Source organism: Cololabis saira, chromosome 13 (assembly GCF_033807715.1).
Source record: "Cololabis saira isolate AMF1-May2022 chromosome 13, fColSai1.1, whole genome shotgun sequence".
In the NCBI taxonomy this organism is placed as follows: Eukaryota; Metazoa; Chordata; class Actinopteri; order Beloniformes; family Belonidae; genus Cololabis; species Cololabis saira.
In genome coordinates this window covers 37,895,642-37,921,465 of record NC_084599.1, presented here as the reverse complement: position 1 = coordinate 37,921,465, position 25,824 = coordinate 37,895,642, and the positions used below count along the sequence as shown (strand labels likewise).

At 43.2% G+C, this 25,824-nt stretch overlaps 2 protein-coding genes across 2 annotated transcripts in view; one reads left to right on the top strand and one right to left on the bottom strand.

Moving 5' to 3' along the window:
- The window catches only part of zc3h3 (zinc finger CCCH-type containing 3), a 265,192-nt gene that overhangs the window by 100,124 nt on the left and 139,244 nt on the right, over positions 1-25,824 (bottom strand). The window lies entirely within an intron of this gene.
- LOC133457898 (ubiquitin carboxyl-terminal hydrolase CYLD-like) lies at positions 1,820-25,051 on the top strand. Its single transcript, XM_061737277.1, has 14 exons — positions 1,820-2,067; positions 5,365-5,826; positions 8,537-8,803; positions 9,851-9,929; positions 10,011-10,180; positions 10,277-10,454; positions 13,742-13,883; positions 15,279-15,481; positions 15,577-15,640; positions 15,723-15,855; positions 19,648-19,756; positions 19,842-19,960; positions 22,276-22,489; positions 24,361-25,051. Exons 2-14 carry the CDS (start codon positions 5,395-5,397, stop codon positions 24,543-24,545), a joined length of 2,295 nt encoding a protein of 764 aa, XP_061593261.1. The 5' UTR covers positions 1,820-2,067; positions 5,365-5,394; the 3' UTR covers positions 24,546-25,051.

The window sequence follows — 25,824 nt, the reverse complement described above, 5'->3', positions numbered from 1 at the left end:
CCTTGAGTGCCTAGAAAGGCGCCTTAGAAATAAAATGTATTATTATAATAATAATAATAATAATAATAATAATCATCATCATATGCTGTAACAACGCACCTTTCAATAACCATGACTACCTCATACTGCTACACCTTTCACTTTTACATTGTATGTATGTTAATAAGAGCCATTTGTCTATTACTGTTTGTTTTATTTTATTTATTATTATATTTTATTTGTTTATTTAAATCTGGGTTCAGGGAGCTAAAAAAACGAAAACAAATTCCCTGTCTGTCATGTTCATACTTGGCTTATTCTTATTCTATAATAGAAATGTAGGTACTTCAAATTAGCGGGTTGTGCTCTTCAGTAAAAACTTGCCCAAAGTGCCAACTATGTTTTAGTTTTTAGTGTTTTAACACAAAGCTTGAGGCTGACAGACACTTAAATTCAACCACATTTATTAACTGACAAACACGTTTATTTGGTCTGTTTGGACGAGAATGTGACAGTTAAAGCTCGAATTTAACGGTTAAAGCCTCAATTTAACAGTTAAAGCTCGAATTTAACGTTTCTTCGGAGTGTCTTATTTGGTCTGTTTGGACGTGAATTTAAAGGTTTAAAGCTCGAACTGTCAAGACGACAAAAGCTACGAGCAGCTGTGTTATTAAAGCTCGCAGGGTTGAAGGATTCGTCCCCGGTTTGCTGCAGCCAGATCCGCTACTTAGCATATTTATAGTAAAAACTTACTTTGTAAAAGTTCAATCTGCCTCTTCAGGGCTTCTCTCTCCGCCATGTTTGCGTGACCTCATCAACCTGCGACAGCTGAGCTGTGCTGGCGGATGACGTCACTCCTATTGACCAATCAGCGCTAGCTTGTTGTTCAGACCTGAGTTTGGTCTTACAGGTTTTGATTTGGTTTTAGAGCTACTTAGATGCGTCTTGACGTAAAAGTAATTCTGTGAAAAAATAACACAAGAAACGGATATGGTCCATTAATAGTATCACATACTATGCTTAGTTCAGGAAATAACATCTATGCATCTACTTCTTTAAGTCTTTATTTCTGCTCAGACCTCATTTGTAAATGTTTGAGCAATGTCGTTGCTTGTAAGAGTTGCTGGTTATTATGTATAGTTTATAGAAAAAACAATGAGGAAAAAGACATATAGTAAATAAAACATTAAAGTAAAGTAAAGTAGTAAAAGTAGTAAAATATTTTCAGAATAATTTGACAGGGTAATAGTACACGATGAAAGTATTACTGACCAATTTGTGAATTGTGGATTTCCCCATTGTGTGACATAAAATAATATATTAACTTATCCTTTTCTTTTAAAAAGAAGTAAAGTCAACAAATATAATCTTAACTGAAATATAAGCAAACTCAAAGCTGTTAAACCAACTCTGAAAACGCAGAACTGTATAAGAATGTCTAAACTTACAAATACAAAATAAATTAATAAATTAACAAAATTAGTAAATGTTATTGTAAATTTTTTATTTTTTTTTTAGTTATTATTTAGTTAAGAAAATAAATCTGAAACTCTCCCCCTTATGAACCCACAAATCTGAGAAAACCCTGTCCAAACCATAAATCAAGTGCATCACTGTGAGGTATTCTTGTTTAGGAGCTGCAACCATATTTTAAAGTTTTCTATTTTCAGCTGTTTATCAAACCAAATGTAAATTATTCACACTTGCAAGACAGTAGATGTGCGTATCAGTCAGGAAGACATTTGATTTGGTGGTGATGATACGACGAAGTCCAGCCTTTCCGCTGGTCGCCTGTAAGACACCGCCGAGGGCCCAGTTCCCCGGGTTCAGGAGACGGGCTGCTGTCAGTCAGCAGGTTTGAAAACAACAGCCTCACTTTGGAAACATCCTCTGATCTAAACGTGTTTTACACACTAATGGGAGATTAAACACACAGAATCACACGGTTGTATCCAAAGGATTTGTTTACGGGCTTTAAGGACTTCCCCCGATGTGGCAGTGACGTGACCGTGAACTAAAATGAAAGGGGAAGTGAAACTTTAGACAGTTAACACGAAGATACGAGACACAAACTCCGGAGTTGACCAGGTAACTCACTAATGTCCTAACCTAACCTCCTATCTCACTAATGTCTGTAACACTCCTATCTCACTAATGTCTGTAACACTCCTATCTCACTAATGTCTGTAACACTTCTATCTCACTAATGTCTGTAACCCTCCTATCTCACTAATGTCTGTAACCCTCCTATCTCACTAATGTCTGTAACCCTCTTATCTCACTAATGTCTGTAACCTCCTATCTCACTAATGTCTGTAACCTCCTATCTCACTAATGTCTGTAACCCTCATATCTCACTAATGTCTGTAACCTCCTATCTCACTAATGTCTGTAACCTCCTATCTCACTAATGTCTGTAACCTCCTATCTCACTAATGTCTGTAACCCTCCTATCTCACTTATGTCTGTATCCCTTCTATCTCACTAATGTCTGTAACACTCCTATCTCACTAATGTCTGGAACCCTCCCATCTCACTAATGTCTGTAACCCTCCTTTCTCACTATCTGTAACCCTCCTACCTCACTAATGTCTGTAACCTCCTATCTCACTAATGTCTGTAACCCTCCTATCTCACTAATGTCTGTAACCCTCCTATCTCACTAATGTCTGTAACACTCCTACCTCACTAATGTCTGTAACCTCCTATCTCACCAATGTCTGAAACTCTTCTATCTCACTAATGTCTGTAACCTCCTTTCTCACTAATGTCTGTAACCCTCCTATCTCACTAATGTCTGTAACCCTCCTATCTCACTAATGTCTGTAACCCTCCTGTCTCACTAATGTTTGTAACATCCTATCTCAATAATGTCTGTAACCTCCTATCTCGCTAATGTCTGTAAACCTCCTACCTCACTAATGTCTGTTACCTCCTATCTCACTAATGTCTGTAACACTCCTATCTCACTAATGTCTGTAACCCTCCTATCTCACTAATGTCTGTAACCCTCCTATCTCACTAATATCAGTAACACTCCTACCTCACTAATATCTGTAACCCTCCTATCTCACTAATGTCTGTAACCCTCCTATCTCACTAATGTCTGTAACCCTGATACCTCATTAATGTCTGTAACCCTCCTATCTCACTAATGTCTGTAACCTCCTATCTCACTAATGTCTGTAACCTCCTATCTCACTAATGTCTGTAACCCTCCTATCTCACTAATGTCTGTAACCCTCCTATCTCACTAATGTCTGTAACCCTCCTATCTCACTAATGTCTGTAACCCTCATATCTCACTAATGTCTGTAACCTCCCATCTCACTAATGTCTGTAACCTCCTATCTCACTAATGTCTGTAACCCTCCTGTCACACTAATGTCTGTAACCTCCTATCTCACTAATGTATGTAACCTCCTATCTCACTAATGTCTGTAACCCTCCTATCTCACTAATGTCTGTAACCCTCCTATCTCACTAATATCTGTAACACTCCTATCTCATTAATGTCTTTAACCTCCTATCTCACTAATGTCTGTAACCGTCCTTTCTCACTAATATCTGTAACCCTCCTATCTCACTAATGTCTGTAACCATCTCACCAATGTCTGCAACCTCCTATCTCACTAATGTCTATAACCCTCCTATCTCACTAATGTCTGTAACCATCTCACCAATGTCTGTAACCCTCCTATCTCACTAATGTCTGTAACCTCCCATCTCACTAATGTCTGTAACTGTCCTATCTCACTAATGTCTGTAACCCTCCTATCTCACTAATGTCTGTAACCCTCCTATCTCACTAATGTCTCTAACCTCTCATCTCACTAATGTCTGTAACCCTCCTATCTCACTAATGTATGTAACCTCCTATCTCACTAATATCTGTTACACTCCTACCTCAATAATGTCTGTAACCTCCTATCTCACTAATGTCTGTAACCCTCCTATCTCACTAATGTCTGTAACCCTCCTATCTCACTAATGTCTGTAACCCTCCTATCTCACTAATGTCTGTAACCTCCTATCTCACTAATGTCTCTAACCTCTCATCTCACTAATGTCTGTAACCCTCCTATCTCACTAATGTATGTAACCTCCTATCTCACTAATATCTGTTACACTCCTACCTCAATAATGTCTGTAACCTCCTATCTCACTAATGTCTGTAATCCTCCTATCTCACTAATGTTTGTAACCTCCTATCTCACTAATGTCTGTAACCCCCCATCTCACTAATGTCTGTAACCATCCTATCTCACTAATGTCTGTAACCCTCCCATCTCACTAATGTCTGTAACCCTCATATCTCACAAACGTCTGTAACTTTCCCGTCTCACTAATGTCTGTAACCTCCTATCTCACTAATGTCTGTAATCCTCCTATCTCACTAATGTTTGTAACCTCCTATCTCACTAATGTCTGTAACCCTCCTATCTCACTAATGTCTGTAACATTACTATCTCACTAATGTCTGTAACCATCTCACCAATGTCTGTAACCCTCCTATCTCACTAATGTCTGTAACCATCTCACCAATGTCTGTAACCCTCCTGTCTCACTAATGTCTGTAACCTCATGTCTCACTAATGTCTGTAACCCTCCTATCTCACTAATGTCTGTAACCTCATGTCTCACTAATGTCTGTAACCCTCCTATCTCACTAATGTCTGTAACCTCATGTCTCACTAATGTCTGTAACCCTCCTATCTCACTAATGTCTGTAACACTCCTATCTCACTAATGTCTGTAACCCTCCTATCTCACTAATGTCTGTAACTCTCCTATCTCACTAATGTCTGTAACCTCCTATCTCACTAATGTCTGTAACCCTCCTATCTCACTAATATCTGTAACTCTCCTATCTTACTAATGTCTGTAACCCTCATATCTCACTAATGTCTGTAACTCTCCTATCTTACTAATGTCTGTAACCTCCTATCTCACTAATGTCTGTAACCTCCTATCTCACTAATGTCTGTAACCTCCTATCTCACCAATGTCTGTAACCTCCTATCTTACTAATGTCTGTAACCTCCAATCTCACTAATGTCTGTAACCTCCTATCTCACTAATGTCTGTAACCTCCTATCTTACTAATGTCTGTAACCTCCTATCTCACTAATGTCTGTAACCTCATGTCTCACTAATGTCTGTAACCTCCTATCTTACTAATGTCTGTAACCTCCTATCTCACTAATGTCTGTAACCTCATGTCTCACTAATGTCTGTAACCTTCTATCTATCTAATGTCTGTAACCCTCCTATCTCACTAATGTCTGTAACCTCCTATCTCACTAATGTCTGTAACCCTCCTATCTCACTAATGTCTGTAACCCTCCTATCTCACTAATGTCTGTAACCGTCCTATCTCTTTAGTTGCCTACCGCGTCTCCAGACCGGGTCAACATGACGTCAGCAAAGTACCTGTACTTCATCCTGACCAAAAAGCCAGAGACGATGCCTTTGTCGGTGAACGCTGGGCGCATCTGTTACATCTCTGAGTACAGACACAGTCAATCCCAGTCCCGCACCAAGCTGCCGGTCTTCCTTGTGGGCACTGTGTCTGCTCTGGATTATCCACTGGAGCTCAGCTGCTTGAAGGAGTTGAGCTCAGAGGAGGCCAAGCTGCTGCTGGCGGTGCCAGAAGATGCTGACAGGCTGAAAATGTCCAGAGACAGAGAAGCTCTACACACAGCGCTAGGACTCACCCTGGAAACTGTTGTGACCGTGGAGGAAGATGGTAAGAGGCTGAGAGGCATCATCCGCTACATCGGACCGCTAGATGACCCCCCTAGATTGGCCTCCATAAGTGGGACATTCTTCGGGATCGAATTACAGGTACGTATAAGTTAAACAAGACCATTGTTTTCATGTGCTTCTTTATATCATCGCAGGACCTAGTTACTGCAAGACCTGGTCATTGTGAGACCTGGTCACTCTAGGACCTGGTTACTTCAGGACCTGGACACTGTGGGACCTGGTCACTCTAGGACCTGGTCACTGTAGGACCTGGTCACTGTGGGACCTAGTTACTGCAGGACCTAGTTACTGCAGGACCTGGTCACTGCAGGACCTGGTCACTGTAGCACCTGGTCACTGCAGAACCTGGTCACTGTAGGACCTGGTCACTGTAGGACCTGGTCCCTATAGGACCTGGTCACTGTAGGACCTGGTCACTGCAGAACCTGGTCACTGTAGGACCTGGTCACTGTAGGACCTGGTCCCTATAGGACCTGGTCACTGTGGGACCTAGTTACTGCAGGACCTGGTCACTGCAGGACCTGGTCACTGCAGGACCTAGTTACTGCAGGACCTGGTCACTGCAGGACCTGGTCACTGTAGGACCTGGTCACTGCAGAACCTGGTCACTGTAGGACCTGGTCCCTATAGGACCTGGTCACTGTAGGACCTGGTCACTGTAGGACCTGGTCCCTATAGGACCTGGTCACTGTAGGACCTGGTCACTGCAGAACCTGGTCACTGTAGGACCTGGTCACTGTAGGACCTGGTCCCTATAGGACCTGGTCACTGTGGGACCTAGTTACTGCAGGATCTGGTCACTGTAGGACCTGGTCACTGCAGAACCTGGTCACTGTAGGACCTGGTCACTGTAGGACCTGATCACTGTAGGACCTGGCCACTGTAGGACCTGGCCACTGTAGGACCTGGCCACTGTAGGACCTGGTCACTGTGGGACCTAGTTACTGTGGGACCTGGTCACTGTAGGACCTGGTCACTGTAGGACCTGGTCACTGTAGGACCTGGTCCCTATAGGACCTGGTCACTGTTGGACCTGGTCACTGTGGGACCTGGTCACTGTGGGACCTGGTCACTGTAGGACCTGGTCCCTATAGGACCTGGTCACTGTAGGACCTGGTCACTGTGGGACCTGACCACTGCGGGACCTGGTCACTGCAGGACCTGACCACTGCAGGACCTGGTCACTGTAGGAGCTGGTCACTGCAGGACCTGGTCACTGTAGGACCTGGTCACTGTAGGACCTGGTCACTGTGGGACCTGGTCACTGCGGGACCTGGTCACTGTAGGACCTGGTCACTGTAGGACCTGGTCACTGCAGGACCTGGTCACTGCGGGACCTGGTCACTGCGGGACCTGGTCACTGCGGGACCTGGTCACTGCGGGACCTGGTCACTGCGGGACCTGGTCACTGTAGGACCTGGTCACTGTAGGACCTGGTCACTGTAGGACCTGGTCATTGTGAGACCTGGTCACTGTGGGACCTGACCACTGCGGGACCTGGTCACTGCAGGACCTGACCACTGCAGGACCTGGTCACTGTAGGAGCTGGTCACTGCAGGACCTGGTCACTGTAGGACCTGGTCACTGTGGGACCTGGTCACTGTGGGACCTGGTCACTGCGGGACCTGGTCACTGTAGGACCTGGTCACTGTAGGACCTGGTCACTGCAGGACCTGGTCACTGCAGGACCTGGTCACTGCGGGACCTGGTCACTGCGGGACCTGGTCACTGTAGGACCTGGTCACTGTAGGACCTGGTCACTGTAGGACCTGGTCATTGTGAGACCTGGTCACTGTGGGACCTAGTTACTGCAGGACCTGGTCACTGCAGGACCTGGTCACTGCGGGACCTGGTCACTGCAGGACCTGGTCACTGTAGGACCTGGTCACTGTGGGACCTGGTCACTGCGGGACCTGGTCACTGTAGGACCTGGTCACTGTAGGACCTGGTCACTGTAGGACCTGGTCACTGTAGGACCTGGTCATTGTGAGACCTGTTCACTCTAACACCTGGTCACTGCAGGACCTGGTCATTGTGGGACCTGGTCACTGTGGGACCTGGTCACTGTAGGACCTGGTCACTGCAGAACCTGGTCACTGGGGGACCTGGTCATTGTGGGACCTGGTCACTGTGGGACCTGGTCACTCTAGGACCTGGTCACTGTGGGACCTGGTCACTGCAGGACCTGGTCACTGCAGGACCTGGTCACTGCAGGACCTGGTTACTGTAGGACCTGGTCACTGCAGAACCTGGTCACTGTAGGACCTGGTCACTGTAGGACCTGGTCACTGCAGGACCTGGTCACTGTAGGACCTGGTCACTGCAGAACCTGGTCACTGTAGGACCTGGTCACTGTAGGACCTGGTCACTGTAGGACCTGGTCACTGTAGGACCTGGTCACTGCAGAACCTGGTCACTGTAGGACCTGGTCACTGTAGGACCTGGTCACTGTAGGACCTGGTCACTGCAGGACCTGGTCACTGCAGGACCTGGTCACTGCAGGACCTGGTTACTGTAGGACCTGGTCACTGCAGAACCTGGTCACTGTAGGACCTGGTCACTGTAGGACCTGGTCACTGCAGGACCTGGTCACTGCAGGACCTGGTCACTGTAGGACCTGGTCACTGTAGGACCTGGTCACTGTAGGACCTGGTCACTGCAGAACCTGGTCACTGCAGGAGTTAGTTTGGCCTGAATAAGCCATTTCAAATGTCCGTGAGGGCTGGTACTGTGGTGTTAATGACTGGAACTGAACTGACCTGTTGCTTCGTGTCGTGTTTCTCTCCAGGGAGCAGACAGAGGGAAGGGCATCAACGACGGAACGTACAAGTATAAGACCCTTTTCTCCTGTGAGAAAAAATGTGGCGTTTTTGCCCCGTTCTTCAGAGTGAGGCCACTGGTCCCAACCTCCCTGTCGCCCCCCGTCTGTGACGTCCCCACCGAGCTCCACACAGACGAGCTGTGTCCAGGAGACAGAGTCACCTACTTCGTGGGGGACGAGTGTCGTCACGGAATGGTGGTGGACGTGCAGCAGCAAACGGTCCGCATCTCCACCGTAAGTAGACGACTGTTCATGTGAGTTTAGTGAAGATGCACCGTCACCCCCAGCTACCGCAAACTTAGTCCTGTGTTGAAAAAATTGATTCTCCGATTTTAAATCGATTCTTATACTGATTCCTAAAAGTCGATTTGTGTGTCTAAAGATCTTTACATTTTCGCCCAGTGAACTTTAATCCCAATAGTCGCGTAATTTCATTCCCGCGTGCACGTGGTGTGAAACTAACACACAATGAACATGGCATCAAGTTTAATACTAGTATTAATATGTTGCATAACTACAGTGATGTAACTGAGGCCATGTTTACACATAGCCGGGTATTTGCAAAAACGGATATTTCCTCTACATTTTGAAAAATACCATAATTTACACGAACCCGCATAAATACGCTGTTAAGGTGCTATGAGCTGCCAAACCTACAGGGGGCAGTGTAACGAGAAGATAAAGTCATGCTAGCCAATCGGAATCCTGGAAAAAAATATCAACAAATGACACGAGTAACTATAGTGGCCAAACAAATTGTAAACACAGGTCGCACACATGACGCTGGTGACGTTTCTGTCACATAATGTGATGTTTTGAAGCCTAAATGTCCGTTTCTCTCCATTTACAAGCAAACGTGAAGACGGGGTTTTTGCAAATCTCCACTTTGGCCGGAGTTTTCAGAAATGATGGTTTTTGGTGACTTTGAGCTTCGTTTTCATGTAAACAAACGGCCAAGACGCATGAAAACACCACCGTTTTTGCTACGTGTAAAAGGGGCCTCGGGTAACAGCTCTAAACACATTTTTAATAATACTTACCCAAATCGATATTGGATTGAATCGAATCGATTCTGAATCTTCAGATTCATCTTCATTGCAGGGTGAAGCCCAAGCACAGCAGAGAGGTGGTTTTAATGTGCAGCTCCTCTGGTAAATTCAGATGCTTTTATACATTTACTTGTCATCCTCTAGTCCTTGGCCGCGACCGAAGGGTCGGATGTGTTAAATCTTTCCCCACACAGGAAGTTTGAGAGCTTATCTTTGGTCCGTGTGATTGCAGGACACGGATGAGACGGGGAAGAGAGGAGGAGAGGTCTTTGTCCCCCTGGACCTGGTTGCTAAAGGAGAGGTGCCTGCAGGTGGGAGCAGCTCTGTACTTGAAGGGGCGGGGGAGGTTTCTTTGTTTCTGATCTGACTGAAAGTCCTTGTGTCTGCCGAAGGGTCCACCGTCATGGACGTGGACGAGCCGCCGTTAGAGCCGGACCCCGGGCTGCTCATGGGTCTCAACTCCATGGTGGAGGTCTCGTTGAGCGTGCCCAACTCGTACGGCATCATCCGCTGGATGGGCACCCTGCCGGAGCGGGAGGAGACCATGGTCGGGCTGGAGCTGGTAGGTTCTGATGGAGGAGCACAGCTCGGACCTGGGGAGCCCGGTTACACTCCAGCCTGATCTCCCTCATCCTGATCTCCTTCATCCTTCCTGCAGGAGGACAACAACGGCGTGAGCGACGGCACCTTCAAGGGACAGCGTTTCTTCCGCTGTCCTCCCAAGAGAGCTCTGTTCGTGAAGCTGAGCTCCTGCCGTCCCGACTCGCGCTTCCAGAATCCCGACCCATCACAGCCCGTCGACTGCAGCCAGATCCCGGGGGAGCTGGACGACACGGGTTCGTGCAGAATCACCCGCCCTGATGTTTTGCAGTTTTACTGAGCTCTGACGTGTTTACGATCAGAGAGACAGAGATCTGACTCACTGTTGAACCTTCAATCACGAGTTAAATTCATTTAAATCCTAGTTTTACTACCTTTCTACTGTAGCTCTAGTCCTCTTCTTCCGAACTCCAGTGAGAAGGATCAGTTTACAGTTTATTCAAATATTTTTTTTGATTTCCACATAAAACATTCAAACACAAAGCAGCACAATAGCAGTGCACACAAAGACTATGGGGGGGGGAGTAAATAAAATAAGTAATGTAATATTGATAAGTAAATAAATAATTAAAGCAGCACAACGTAACTTTCAGCTTTTCTGAGTTTGGCTGCATCTTTTGGACAAAAGCGGTAGTGCTTTACCAGGAAGAACACTACGTTTCCCATGAGCACCAGCACGTACTGCTGGAAAACTCCTGTCCCGTCGCTGCATTTGTTTTGATGAGAGAACACGGGACGCTTTTCTGTTTCACCAAGTGAACAGACAGAACGCAAAAAAAAAGATGTTAAACTGCTGGAAAGGAACTGGAATTTACCGGGATACCTTAAACAAGGAAGCCAGGGAGCGGTATATGGAGAAAATAATGATTATTAATTATTATTAATTATAATAATAATTAATCCCTACTGAAGAGCCATGTGTTTCAATAAATTTGTATAATAGTACAACATACAGTACATGTTTTGTATCCCTCTTACTTCTCTTTTCTTTTTTTTTGACCGCTATATTATGCTGAAGAGGCTCCGAGGCGTGAGCAATATTTTTGTTTTCCTCGTGAGATTATTTTTTTCCTCTGCAGCTACAAATAAGAGTTAATATTTTTTCCTCAACAAACTAGTTTTATCTGAAGATTGGGGTTAATTGCACCGCAGAGACCTGGCGAGCAACTGCGTTTAGCTGGCGAAGTGGGGAATAAAACCCGTGTTTTGATCCGACCCGTCTGTGTGAATGTTTGTGGTTTAAGGCTGTTTATGGTTCTGCGATAAATCGACGCAGAGCCTACGGCAAAGGTACGCGGCGACACGCACCGTACGTTGCGTGTCGCCACGTACCCTACGCCTTAGGTCTGCGTCGATTTAACGCAGAACCATAATTCAGGCTTTACTGTGTGGAAGGTTTGGTCGTTACAGCCGCGATCCAAAGCGAGCCGACGACTCTTTCACTCTTTTACTTTGTTATATCAGATACTTGGCCTCCGTGGTTCTGCCTCCGAGCAGGAAACCGTTGAAAAGTTAAACCATTAGGATTTTTTCCCCACGTCTGTTGTGTGGAGCTGCTGCAGCTACAACACAGCAACAGGTTCTGCGGAGCTCTGAGCTTCACGCCCCGCCCATTTTCGTCTCGACTGCGAATCGGGAAGGAGGGGGAAGTGACGTATGCCGTAAAGCAGTCAAAGTCGTAACGATTTGTAGTTTTTTAGTGTGGCAGGGTTCCTACCATGCTCCTCAAAGTTACATAGTGCCAGTGAAGGCGATACAGACCCCTCAGACCATGACAGAGGTTCATTAAACCTGTTGGAAGTTGATGTACCATCACAATGACTCTGGAAATATGATATTAAGGTGGAAAAGTTACGTAGTGTCGCTTTAAGTAAAAAATACAATATAAAATGGAAGTATAAGAAAAAAATATGTTAAAGTATAATTAAAATAAAATTAAGATAGAATCAAGTGCCAAGATTGCCTGTACCAACAGAGAGAAATTCCTGTTCAAAATAAGATAGAAATGGTTGCCAGGCTTTGTAGAACTTTTGAGAGGAGCCTCGAATGGTGAACTTGAGGGGTTCAAGTTTGAGGTGTGCCACCACCGCCTCCACCCAGCGTTTATGTGACGGTGGTTCCGCAGGCAGGCGGAAGCAGCAACAGGATGATCGAGGGGGGGGTCAGCAGCACACAACAGTCACGTGGAAGCAGCAGCGGGATGACCAGAGGGGGGGGGGGGTGCAGGCAGGCGGAAGCAGCAACAGCAGACATCCACGTAGGCAAGTGGAAGCAGCAATGGGATGACCAGGGACGGGGGGGGGGGCAGGGACCGCAGGCCAGAACGCAGCTCCCGAGGCTCCAGCCTGCAAACATACACAAAAGAGAAAAAAGGGGGGCCGGCACAAGAAACTACAGGAACGATGGACAAAAATGATAGCTATGAGATATTTATAATAAATAAAAATGGTAATGGAGAAGAGAGGAAGGGAAAAGGAGAGGAGAAGAAGGGTGAGAGGCACCGCCCAGCGGATCATGTTGGTGGCCCCCTGCAGCATAGGCCTATAGCAGCATACTGTATCTACCGCAAAGCTATATTTGAAACTAACTATTATAGTCTTGTTCTATAGCTGCAACTATGACTACTGACTCTAACACACTAGAGTTTACACTACCTAGAGATTTACCAACACCAGCTAGAGGTTTACTAAACACTAACTATAGGCTTTACTAAACAGAAAGGTTTCAAGTTTAGTTTTAAAGGTGGAGGTGGTGTCAGCCACCTTAACCCAGATTGGAAGTTGGTTCCAAAGTAATGGTGCCTGATAGCAGAACGCCCGCCCTCCAAATCTACATTTAGATACTCTAGGACAGGGGTCACCAATCCTGGTCCTCAAGGGCCAGTGTCCCTGCAGGTTTTAGATGTTTCCCTGCTTCATTGCACCATGATACAAGTGACTGTGTCATTAACAGAACTGTGCAGCCCTGGATGACAAGCTGATGACGATGATTAATTAGAATCAGGTGTGTTAAAGCAGGGAAACATCTAAAACATGCAGGACACCGGCCCTCGAGGACCAGGATTGGTGACCCCTGCTCTAGGAACTACGAGTAAACCTGCACCCTGGGAGCGGAGAGCTCTGCCAGGAACATAAGGCACTATCAAATCTTGTAAATAATGCAGAGCTAAGCCGTTTTGGGCTTTATATGCAGGTTACATCTAGGGCAAGATGGGTCAGAGCCTGAGTACATTTTAACTAGTCTGTTCCTGGACAGATGCAGCCTATGGATCACCTTCAGTTGTATTAACCCGTGCCTGATGCACACAGAAGATGAGTGTACGAGTTTTATTGCCCACTGCCATTTCAAATCTGACATTTCTATCCCTAGCTCCTCCTCCCATTGCATTCTTATGTGTCCAAGGGATGGGGAGGCTGATTTTTGGATGTTTTCATATCAGTTTACAGTTTAAATGTTGCATCCATGCAGTAAGGCTTGATTGTGAAGCGCGTCTCCTCAGGACCGGTCCTGTTCTTGCTTTCAGAGAGGGATGCGGGATACGGCGAGTGGAACCCGGAGACGGCTCCTCCGGTGAGCACGGAGCAGGTCAACCAGCTCCTGATTGGACGGATGAAGGGCATCCAGGGCCACTGCAACTCCTGCTACATGGACGCCGCCCTCTTCGGGTCAGGACCATGAGTATCTACATCACACTGTTTGATAAGAACGACGTACCCGTTCCTCCAGTGTTGCTATGCAGCTGCAGGGCTGCAGCTGACGACTGCTCTGATAGTTGAGGAGTCTGTTGATTAAAGATTATACATAATCAACTAATCGGATAATGAACTGAGAAATTACTGTTTTATGTATTGATTAGATTTTAAAATTAGCTGAAGATTGTTTAAGGTGACTAACAATGAAGCTTTGAGGAATTTCTTCAGTTGATGTGATTTATTTTACTTGTGTGATGAACAAACTTCTGGTCATCAGGCTATAAAAAATGATCAAAGGATGGGCAAAATATTTGTACATGGGTCAATGACGTGACGCCCATATTTTATGAAAAACAGATTTTTTTTCAATTAAAAAAAGGTTTAAATGGATAAAAAAATACCAGATATATGAGCTACCTGTCCCACATATGGACTCACTTGAATTTTACAAAAAATAGTTATTTGTGATTTTGTTGTTGTTTTAAGCGTCAAAATGTCATGTGGTGCGACCGTCCTACCATGACTCTTGTTTTGAAAACTTATTTGAAATCACTCTAAATGTTTTTAAATCAATCTTCTGCCCTATCTGGCATGATTTCCTAAGTGTCTTGTAGTGTGTAAGATTGCAACACATTTGTATTTACATTTCCATCATAATATACAAACAAAGTTTGACTGATGACGTCCATTTTATGAAATATCATTAAAAAAACAACAATTTTTGTATAATACTGAAAACTAGTAAAAAAAAAAAGATGTCAAGATGTGAAGAAAATTTATTTATTTTAATATGAATCCTGGTTGCACCACATGACCTTTTTTTAAGGCTAGTGCCAATTCATCTTGACAAAAAACTCTGAAATCACTTAATTTAAAAATTTTATATGAATTTATGTGTACACAACATTCTTAATATTTGAACTACTGCAATAGATATTCTTTTTTTGAGTTATTTTAAAATTGACCTCAAAATCCTCATTCGTCATTGACTCACATACAGTATTTTGCCAAAAATATCCACTCAGCCTCCAGATAACGGGACATCAGCGGGTGATTGAGACAAAGATGCAACGCGAGCTTTTTGCGAGACAGGTGATGGAGATGGTCGGGAACCGAAAACAAAAAGATGCACATGTAGAAGAAGTAAAATCTGGGAGAGATCTGAATGTTTGTTGTTCTGATTGATCGTTGGTGTTGGGACGTTGAGGTTGGACAGACCAGAGTCCTCCCGGTGCAGGAAGAGGATCACGATTTCCTTCTTTAACGCAGACGCCAGGAGCCGTGCAGCGGTGACGTGTCCAGGCCGCAACAGTGTTTGGTGTTTATCGTCATTAATCCAGCCCTGATTCCTGTCTGACTTGTCTCCAGCTTGTTCTCCTGCTCGTCCGTGTTGGACTCCATGTTGTTCAAGTCCACCGGCCCCCAGGACGCCCCCATCCAGCGGACGCTGCTCCACGACATCGTGGCGCCGCTGCGCAGCAAGGGCTTCGTGGAGGGCCGGCACATCATGAAGCTGCGGCAGCTGCTGCAGAACCTGGGCTACAGCAACTCCTTCACCACCGACGAGAAGGGTCAGTCCCCCCGTAGGCTCCAGACCGGCCCGTCTGCTCCAGACCGGGCCGTCTGCCCCCGACCGGCTGGCACTGACCTGATTCTTGTCTTCCAGATCCGGAGGAGTTCCTGATCGTCATCATGCACCACATCCTGGCCCTGGACCCCCTGCTGAAACTGTACGAGCCCCGCAGACCTGCACGTGCTTCCGCATGAACGTCAGGACTCGGTTCTTCACCTTCTCCTCTCGTTCTCGTCCAGATCGGCTGCTGGTAAAGTGCAGGAGAGCTACTGCTACCAGATCTTCCTGGATCAGAACCACAGCCTGGTTCTGCCCACCGTCCAGCAGCTCCTGGAACATTCCTTCCACAGCTCGGGGCTCAAGCTGGCCGAGGTGAGTCTCCCCGCCTTCAAGGCTTTTTAAAGCTCTAATGTAGTTTTATCTGGATCCCCATTAGCTACAGCAAAACTGCAGCTATTCTTCCTGGGGTCCGACCATGGATGTATTATAGAACTGGATGGGAAATTGAAAATGGCCGCCCATTCATTTCAATGCATTTTGCTCACTCAGCGCATACGCTGAAAAAATCTCTGACTTCCGGGTTTACTTCCGCATTATGCGGCCCATGGAGCATGCGCAGTTGAGTCACCTCCCATGATGCTCTGGGGCCTCCCATCATGCCCCGGGGCAATGACGCGAATATTAATATAATATGTATTAATATAATATCTTAATTAATGTATATTATTACATGTATAGTATTACATATATTATTAATGTATTAATATAATATAATTATATAATATATATTAATATAAAACATCCGTGGAATGCACGGACACGGCTGTGACGGCCACTGGGGGAAATCGGCGCGCCTTCTGAGTGGGAGACCCGGGGGCTGGGTCCTACACATAATATACAGTACATTAAAACAAAAATTAAAAGCAAACCTAAAGAGGTAGCATATTAAAAAAGAGAGGAAAAACAGAAAATAAAGAAAAAATAAAAAGTAATTCCGTTGAACATTTAGATATAAATAAAAACAATACATATTCATACATTTTATAACATCAACAAATTCAAACAATGTATAGTTATCATAATTTTAACCAATAACCATTTTTAATAAATATTAATTTATTTATATTATCTCTATCTATCTATCTATCTATCTATCTATCTATCTATCTATCTATCTATCTATCTATCTATCTATCTATCTATCTATCTATCTATCTATCTATCTATCTATCTATCTATCTATCTATCTATCTATCTATCTATGTGTATATCTATCTATATATGTGTGTGTATATATATATATATATATATATATATATATATATATATATACACACACATACCCATATACTGTCTACATTATTTATTTAATAATAATTAAATACGTTTTATATGTATCTATTCAAGAGATGTTTCTTTACTAACAATATGAATTATTTTATGTTAATAGTTTGCTTAAAGTAATATTGAAATAAACCTGTGGTTATACAGTGGGGTAAAAGTATTTAGTCGGACACCAATTGTACAAGTTCTCCTACTTAAAAAGATGAGAGAGGCCTGTAATTTTCGTCATAGTTACACTTCAACTATGAGAGACAGAATGGGGGGAAAGAATCCAGGAAATCACATTGTAGGATTTTTACTGAATTCATTGGTAAATTCCTCAGTAAAATAAGTATTTGGTCACCTACAAACAAGCAAGATTTCTGGCTCCTCTGTCCTCCACTCGTTACCTGTATTAATGGCACCTGTTTTAACTGGTTATCAGTATAAAAGACACCAGTTTTAACTGGTTATCAGTATAAAAGACACCAGTTTTAACTGGTTATCAGTATAAAAGACACCTGTCCACAACCTCAAACAGTCACACTCCAAACTCCACTATGGCCAAGACCAAAGAGCTGTCAAAGGACGTGAGAAACTAAATTGTAGACCTGCACCAGCTGGGAAGACTGAATCTGCAATAGGTAACAGCTTGGTGTGAAGAAATCAACTGTGGGAGCAATTATTGGAAAATGGAAGACATACAACACCACTGATAATCTCCCTGGATCTGGGGCTCCACGCAAGATCTCACCCTGTGGAGTAAAAATGATCAACAGAACGGTGAGTAAAGATCCCAGAACCACACGAGGACCTAGTGAATGACCTGCAGAGAGTTGGAACCAAAGTAACAAAGGAACCATCAGTAACTCACTACGATCAGGGATCAGATCCTGCAGAGCCAGACGTTCCCCCTGCTTAAGCCAGTACATGTCCAGGCCCGTCTGAAGTTTGCTAGAGAGCATTTGGATGATGCAGAAGAGGATTGGGAGAATGTTACATGGTCAGATGAAACCAAAATAGAACTTTTTAGTAGAAACACAACTTGTCGTGTTTGGAGGAGAAAGACAGCTGAGTTGCATCCAAAGAACACCAAACCTACTGTGAAGCATGGGGGTGGAAACATCATGCTCTGGGGATGTTTTTCTGCAAAGAGACCAGGACGACTGATCTGTGTAAGGGAAAGAATGAATGAGGCCATGTATGGTGAAATTTTGAGTGAAAACCTCCTTCCATCAGCAGGGCAGTGAAGATGAAACGTGGCTGGGTCTTTCAGCATGACAATGATCCCAAACACATCGCCCGGGCAACGAAGGAGTGGCTTCATAAGAAACATTTCAAGGTCCTGGAGTGGCCTAGCCAGTCTCCAGATCTCAACCCCATAGAAAATCTTTGTTGCCCAGCGACAGCCCCAACACATCACTGCTCTAGAGGAGATCTGCATGGAGGACTGGACCAAAATACCAGCAACAGTTTGTGAAAACCTTGTGAAGACTCACAGAAAACGTTGGACCTCTGTCACTGCCAACAAAGGGTATATAACAAAGTATTGAGATTAACTTTTGTTATTGATCAAATACTTATTTTCCACTATAATGTGCAAATTAATTCTTTAAAAATCAGACAATGTGAACATAGCTCTACAAGCTCCAAATGCTGGAGAGCGTTTGGATGAAAAAATCTGACACGTTTCTTTGTCACGCCTCAAATTAGAAGCAAACAGATGTTGGAGACAATGTGGAAGCTATAATGCCAATTACAGTCATATTTTCTGGTCATGTGCCAAATAACAATCTTTCTGGGATGACAGTATTGGGCATTTGGAGGTCATTTTAAATGATAAGGTTGCCAGGGAGCAACAGGTTCTGTATCTGGGATTGATCCCAGAAGGAGTTGTTAGGAAAGAACATAGGGACCTCTTCAAAATAATGACTGTTGCCTATAAGAAGGCCATTACAGGAAACTGGTTGAAAAGTGACGCTCCACAAACAGGACATTGATGGACATTATGGAGGAGATCTACGATGGAAAAAATGACCTTTCATCTGCGAATCAAAGCAGGTGACTTTACACAAAACTGGAGAAAATGGACATTATTCAAAGACAAAGACAATGCTCACTCAATTTAATGAGAATTGGGATGTCCCCTCTTGTACTATTTTACTTTATTTTATGTTATGTACTTTTACATGTAAACATACAGGACTGTCTCAGAAAATTAGAATATTGTGATAAAGTTCTTCATTTTCTGTAATGCAATTTAAAAAAAAAAAATGTCATACATTGTGGATTCATTACAAATCAACTGAAATATTGCAAGCCTTTTATTATTTTAAAGATTAAGATTCCCAGAATATTCAAATTTTTTGAGATAGGATATTTGAGTTTTCTTAAGCTGTAAGCCATGATCAGCAATATTAAAATAATAAAAGGCTTGCAATATTTCAGTTGATTTGTAATGAATCCACAATGTATGACATTTTTGTTTTTGTAATTGCATTACAGAAAATCACAATATTCTAATTTTCTGAGACAGTCCTGTATACAAAAATAACTAAATAAAGATTTAAAAAAGAAAAATCAGACAATGTGATTTTCTGTATTTTTTTTTCTTTCATTCTGTCTCTCATAGTTGAGATTTACCTGTGATGAAAATTACAGGTCTCTCTCATCTCTTTAAGTGGGAGAACTTGCACAACTGGTGTCTGACTAAATACTTTTTTGCCCTACTGTACATAACGGAGGGTCATGTATCTGCGGTTGGTTCTGGTGTCCTACCGTTCTCCACCTGGTGTCTCTGTTGCGTAGCGTTCAGCAGCTCATGCTCTGTCATCCCTGCAGGTGCCGTCCTGCCTCATCCTCCAGATGCCTCGCTTCGGGAAGAAATTCAAGATGTTTGACAAAATCATTCCGTCCCTGGAGCTGGACATCACCGCCCTGCTGTCGGAGGGTAGGGTAGGGTCAGGGTCACGGGGTCAGGGGTCACGGGCATGTGGGCGTGGCGCCGCCGCTCACGGTGGACATGTGTGTTGCAGGGCCTCAGCAGTGCATGGTGTGTGGGAAGCTGGCGGTGGAGGAGTGCGCAGACTGCTTTAAGGACCCCGTCTTCAGCGCCACGGGGTTCAAGATCTTCTGCAGCACGTGTTCGGCTCAGGTTTGTGCTTCGGTCCAAACACCGGCTGGTTCTGAGACTAGACTTGTAGTCAAGACCGCTTAAACCGAGACCAAGACTAGTTCAGCTCAAGACCGAGACCAAAACAAACCTGGTAATTTCCTGATCCTGCGTGATTGTAGAACATCAGCTCCATCCTGGTTCAGCTAGTTTCCATATGAGGTTGTTTTCAACTGCAGCACAATAACACAGAGAAGTGGATGATGATGTTGAACTCACTATAAATGTTTTCATCCATCAGCTGAGATCAGATATGTGTGGCGACTGCACTACCGCTATTTCTACACTATTGGAGGATTGACTCCAGTGCTTTTAAGGATTGACACGACTACTAACTAGTCCCAAAGTCCTCCAGCAGAATAACCAGCTCCAACACCCCCATCCACCTCAGAAAAGTGATGAATAGTAAATGTTACTGATTTAAATTGGACTTAATTTGGAGATGAAACCTGAATTTTAAATATTAAAGATACAATTAAACTTGAAATTACATTATTTACCATTAAAGTAATCAGATTACACTGTATATCAGCATCACTGAAATGGACCTGATGCTTAATCAATCACAACGGTATGGAAATATTATTGACATATTTATTCAAACAAGGCCGTTATAAACACAAAACTGTAATTAAATACTGACACATGCAGATGCACCAAAACATTAAATCAATACAAAATACAAATTTCATTTCATTTCATTTCATTTTATTCTTTATTTCATTCAAAAAATAAAACAAACAATTCAATACAAATACAAATGCAAATGTTCATAAATTGTGAATGAAAAGGGAGCAGAAAGAAGAAGAATCTTATCTAATCTGCCCCTTTTTCCAAGAAATAAATTCACAAATAACATAAATTTAAAAAAAAAACAACAACTAAGTGAATAAAAAACTAAAATAAAATAACAAAACAAATAGTTTACAAAACTGTACATTAAAAAGAGGAAGAACTGCTGATCACTAGATTTCTGTCACCTTGGTGTGCTACGGCATCTCAATTATCCGAGTCCGAGACCTGGAGAGACCGAGACAAAAAGTGATTGCCTGCCAGAATCTGATTTCTTCTGATTTCTGGCCGCAGGAGCGCGCACCGCAGCCCGTTGAGCGAGAGCACTAAAACGTCAAATTTTCAGATTATGAAGCTCAAGAATGAGATCAAGTCATATTTAGGCAGAAACAACTTTTCATTAACTGTATTTGGCCTCCAATCAATTTTTGGCAGGTGAAAATGCCTATTTTGTGTTGTAATGGTCCTTTAAAAGAGTTAAAAGCAATCCTGTGAGCTCTAGTGTTTATATTATGAAGCTCAAGAAATTTGATCAAATCATATTTAGGCAGAAACAACTTTTCATTAACTGTATTTGGCCTTCAATCAATTTTTTGCAGGTAAAATTACCCATTTTCAGGGGAGAAATCAGATTCTGGCAGGCAATCACTTTTTGGCACAACACCAGGACCACAAGAAAGGGGTCTCAAGAAGTACAAGTGTACCTGGGACCAGGGGCGAAAATCCCGGGGGGGACAGGGGGGACAAGTCCCCCCCATTAGTAAAGCTGTCCCCCCCTAGAATAATTTGAGACAGAATTAATAATTTTGGAACAATGCAGTAGTATTTAGTAGTGATGCACCAAAATGAAAATTTGTGGCCGAAACCGAAATCGAAAATAATAATAAACAGTAAAATCTCATTACACTTAAAACAAGAGTCATCACCAGAAAAATAACTTGTTATTTGACAATTTTCTCCTGTTTCAAGTAAATTTTCACTTGAAATAAGTAGAAAAATCTGCCAGTGGGACAAGATTTATCTTATAAGCAAAACAATCTTGTTCCACTGGCAGATTTTTCTACTTATTTTAAGTGAAAATCTACTTGAAACAGGTGAAAATTGTTGTTTTTTCCAGTGATGGGTCTTGTTTTAAGTGTAATGAGATTTTTTTTAACTAAAAATGAGACATTTTAACTAGAAATAAGACAAATATTCTTGTTAAGATTTTGGGTTTTTGCAGTGTATTATGTCAGATGTGCTGTATTATTGCCACCTTCCACCTAATACCATTGTTTTGTATTACTCTAAGAAAGGTCTTCTGCCTGTTTGCGAGATAGAGTTGAAAATGTCAAAATGCTGTATTAAAGGAAGGCTAAAACTTTTATTCCTTGTCCCCCCCTGGATTTATTCTCTAAAATTTTACTGTTTATTGTCCCCCCCAACTATGAAACGGGATTTTCGCCCCTGCCTGGGACACCAACTGCATGTCAGATCGGAGGACTAACAAAGGCGTTCCTCCCCAGGTTCACTCCCACCCGCAGCGGCACTCCCATAAGCCCGCTGCCCTGGAGATCCCTAAGGGCTACCGGGGCTTCAGCGTCCCCCGCGCCCTGACCCGAGACCGGCTGGAGCTGTTCGCCGTCCTCTGCATCGAGACCAGCCACTACGTGTCCTTCGTCAAGCACGGGCCCGACAGCCACGACTGGATCTTCTTCGACAGCATGGCCGACAGAGAAGGTGAGCGGGGAGCAAGGGGTCGCACCATAAACCGATAGCGTCCGTCTATCGATTTTTGCTACCCTATCAAAAAAGGTTACCTAATGGTTTTCAAGCTTTGTAGAACTACAATTTTACTGTGTTTTACTCCCTATAGCCCACTTCCTTTTCCCACAAGTGGTCCTTGTCGCTTGCCAGGCCGTCATTGTAGATAAGAATGTGTTTTTAATGACCTGCCTGGTTAAAAAAAAGGCGAATGACTGAATTAATATCAATTAAAGCGATAGAATAGTTTGTTTTTTTTGTTTATCGTATAATGTTCACAAAGTGTAATGCAATTTGTGTCATGGGTAGTGTATTTTGAAGGATCAAATACTCAACATCCCATATTATCAATTTTAAATCAATATTTCAGGGATAGCATAATTTGATAGTCCAGTAACATCCTATCAAATAATGCTCCCGTCACTTAATGCATTCAGGTGAGATAATAATCACCTCACTGCCACAGCAGGATGAATGTCAGCATATTTACACCTCAATTTATCAATTTTTTAATCACTATTTTTGAATTTATAGTATAAAGTATGAAATAATAAGAAATAAAAGTAAAGGCACACAAACAAACAAATTGTCTCAATTTCTCATTTAAAAAAACATTTAAAACAGTAGATGAACAGAGGGCAAAATCTAACATCACAGAAGCCGAGCGTCCGAAATTCCATCCTTCCACACTAATGAGTAGCAAAAACAGTATGTGAGATTTTTTTAGTGCGTCCTACACATTAGTACGTACTCAATAGTGTGTACTATCCATACTCATTCTGGAGAAATGTATTAGTGTGGATTGATGTACACTAGCTAAGCAGAAACTTCCCACAATGCAATGCAGCGGTGTTTGGTTGCTAAGTGATACGTATATGTCATAAGTATAATATTAAGTATAATAATATTGTTATATAATATTAATATTATAATATTCGTATATAATATTATTATTAGGGCTGGGCAACCATTCAAATTTTTTAATCACGATTAATCGCATAATTTCCCTGATTAATCACGATTAAAGGTATTGTGACATAATTTTTAACATGCTTTTAACACTATTAAAAGTCTTGGCCAATATCCCTCAAATGTGTCTAAAAGGGTGTAACAAGAAAAACTTCACTCAAGTACTCATGCCTGGCTTTTTTTATGACAGTGTTTTTTGCGCAGTGAAAAACGCGTCCTTTTCCCCCTTTCCTGTCAATCATTGCCCCGCTCCTCCTCCCAACCCTCCCAATGTAACCGTAATTTTACTGATTTCCATGTCTGTTTTAGCTTTTCCGCATGTTTTTCCGCCAACTCTCTTCCGGTTCTGCAGCAGCCGGCAAAAGACTTTTCAAAACAAAAGCATGTGAGCAACATATGTTAATGCGCGATAAAATAAATGTCGGCGTTAATAAATGAATGAGTTAACGCGATAATAACGCGTTAACTTGCCCAGCCCTAATTATTATATAATGTCATCTTGTTTCGGGCAGGATAAACGGGAAAGAGCGGAGCGGTGCAGCTACCGCTGCTGTGACAGGAGTTGTTACCATGGTAACAACTCCCCCTCCCAACGTCAGGGAGTGCCGTGTGGCTCTGAGTAGTACGTCCGAATTAATGCATACTACTGATATTTACTCAAAAGTGTGCCGAACTTAAGTGTACTTTTTGAGTATATACTGGTTAGTATGTCCTTTCTGACGCACCGAATATTTTTCAGCGTGGACTGAAGGGATGCAAGAAATTATGGGCGTGGCAATCAAACTTTGAAAATCGATTCAACCACAAAGTAGCAGTTCTCGACGGGTAGCATGGATTGACGGAACACTGACTGTCTCTGCCTGTGTCTCGTCCTCCAGGGGAGCGGGACGGCTACAACATCCCGGAGGTGCGCGCCTGCCCCGAGGTCGGCGACTACCTGGAGATGTCCCCCGCCGAGCTGGCCAATCAGGTGCCCAGAGACATGAGGGGCGTGGCCAAACGGCTGTTCTGCGATGCCTACATGTACCTGTACCAGAGCACCAGCATGTGCCTCTACCGCTGAAGCTTCGCTTTCTCATTCCTGTTTTCTCAAATGGAATTTATTTTGTTTTGTTGATGTGCAGGAAGGAAAAAAAAAAGTGCGCACACTTAATTACGAGTATAGATGATTTTCTTCCATGGTATGGAGAAAGGATTAAAGGGTTTGATGACTGCTTGTGATGTAGTTCAGCAGCGCTGTAACCGGCGGTAACCAGCTGCTGGTGTTCAGTTCTACTCGGGTTAAAACCAGAGTACGTTATAAAAGCAGCTGCACGCCGCCTTTGTAAATACTGTCCGAACCAGACGGTGGATGCAGCACAGTTTGTTTTATAATTCACCTCAGGAAATGGATTGTTGCCTCTTCGCATTAAAACAATGCTCTTTTCCATTCTAATGAATGATGGTTGGGCTAATTTTGGGATCCTGCAAAGTTTTGAAAGTTGCACTTAAAAGGTTCGGGTTCCTGTCCAAACTTTTTCCACTGAAATTTAATGGTTTTCTTGTGCTTGTAATTGTTATAAATATAGTACAATTAATATAACCATTAAAGAAAGTATCAACAGTGTGTGTGTTTGTATTTTACTCAGCAAACAGATCTGTTGAAAGCAGATGTCGTTCCCACTCGGTCCTGTTATCTTCGAGGTTTTTCATTTGCCTCTGGATCTTCTCCAGTTGCGACCCCAGTGCTAAACAAACCCAGTTGGGGCTCCGCGTCTGTAACGAGCTGCAGACCAGTCGCTCAACTCTTGTTTCTACTGGAAGCTCTGGAGGAGGTGATCTCTACACAGTTGATCTTCCTTCTTCTGAGGGTTTCCTTTGCTCTGCAGTTAACTGTGTTTTTATATTTATAATAATTTGACTAATTTAGAATTAAATAGCATTCTTGAAGCATTCTTTTACTTTTTTTTTTCCCTTGTCTGCATATATATTATTGGTTAATACCATGCTGGTAAGAACCTCAAGCATATATATATATATATGTATTTTTGATATAAAATATATATGATATATATGGGGGGGGGTTACATCCACTGCTAGACCAAGACGCGAAAAACACGTGTTAAAGGAGCTTGAGGCAAGAATAAGAAATGAGACTCATTAGCACCACGACGGCCATCGGGGTTCCTGCAGCCAACAGCGAAGCCGACACGGGAGAACGGGGAGAACGCGCATGCAGCGTCATGTGACGTCACATCCGCAGGACAGCGCGGGAAATTCCGGTCACAAATGCAGCACATTTTGCAGCACACAGCCTGTTCAAGGCAACGGAGAGATACACTAGAGGAATCATTCTTTTGGGT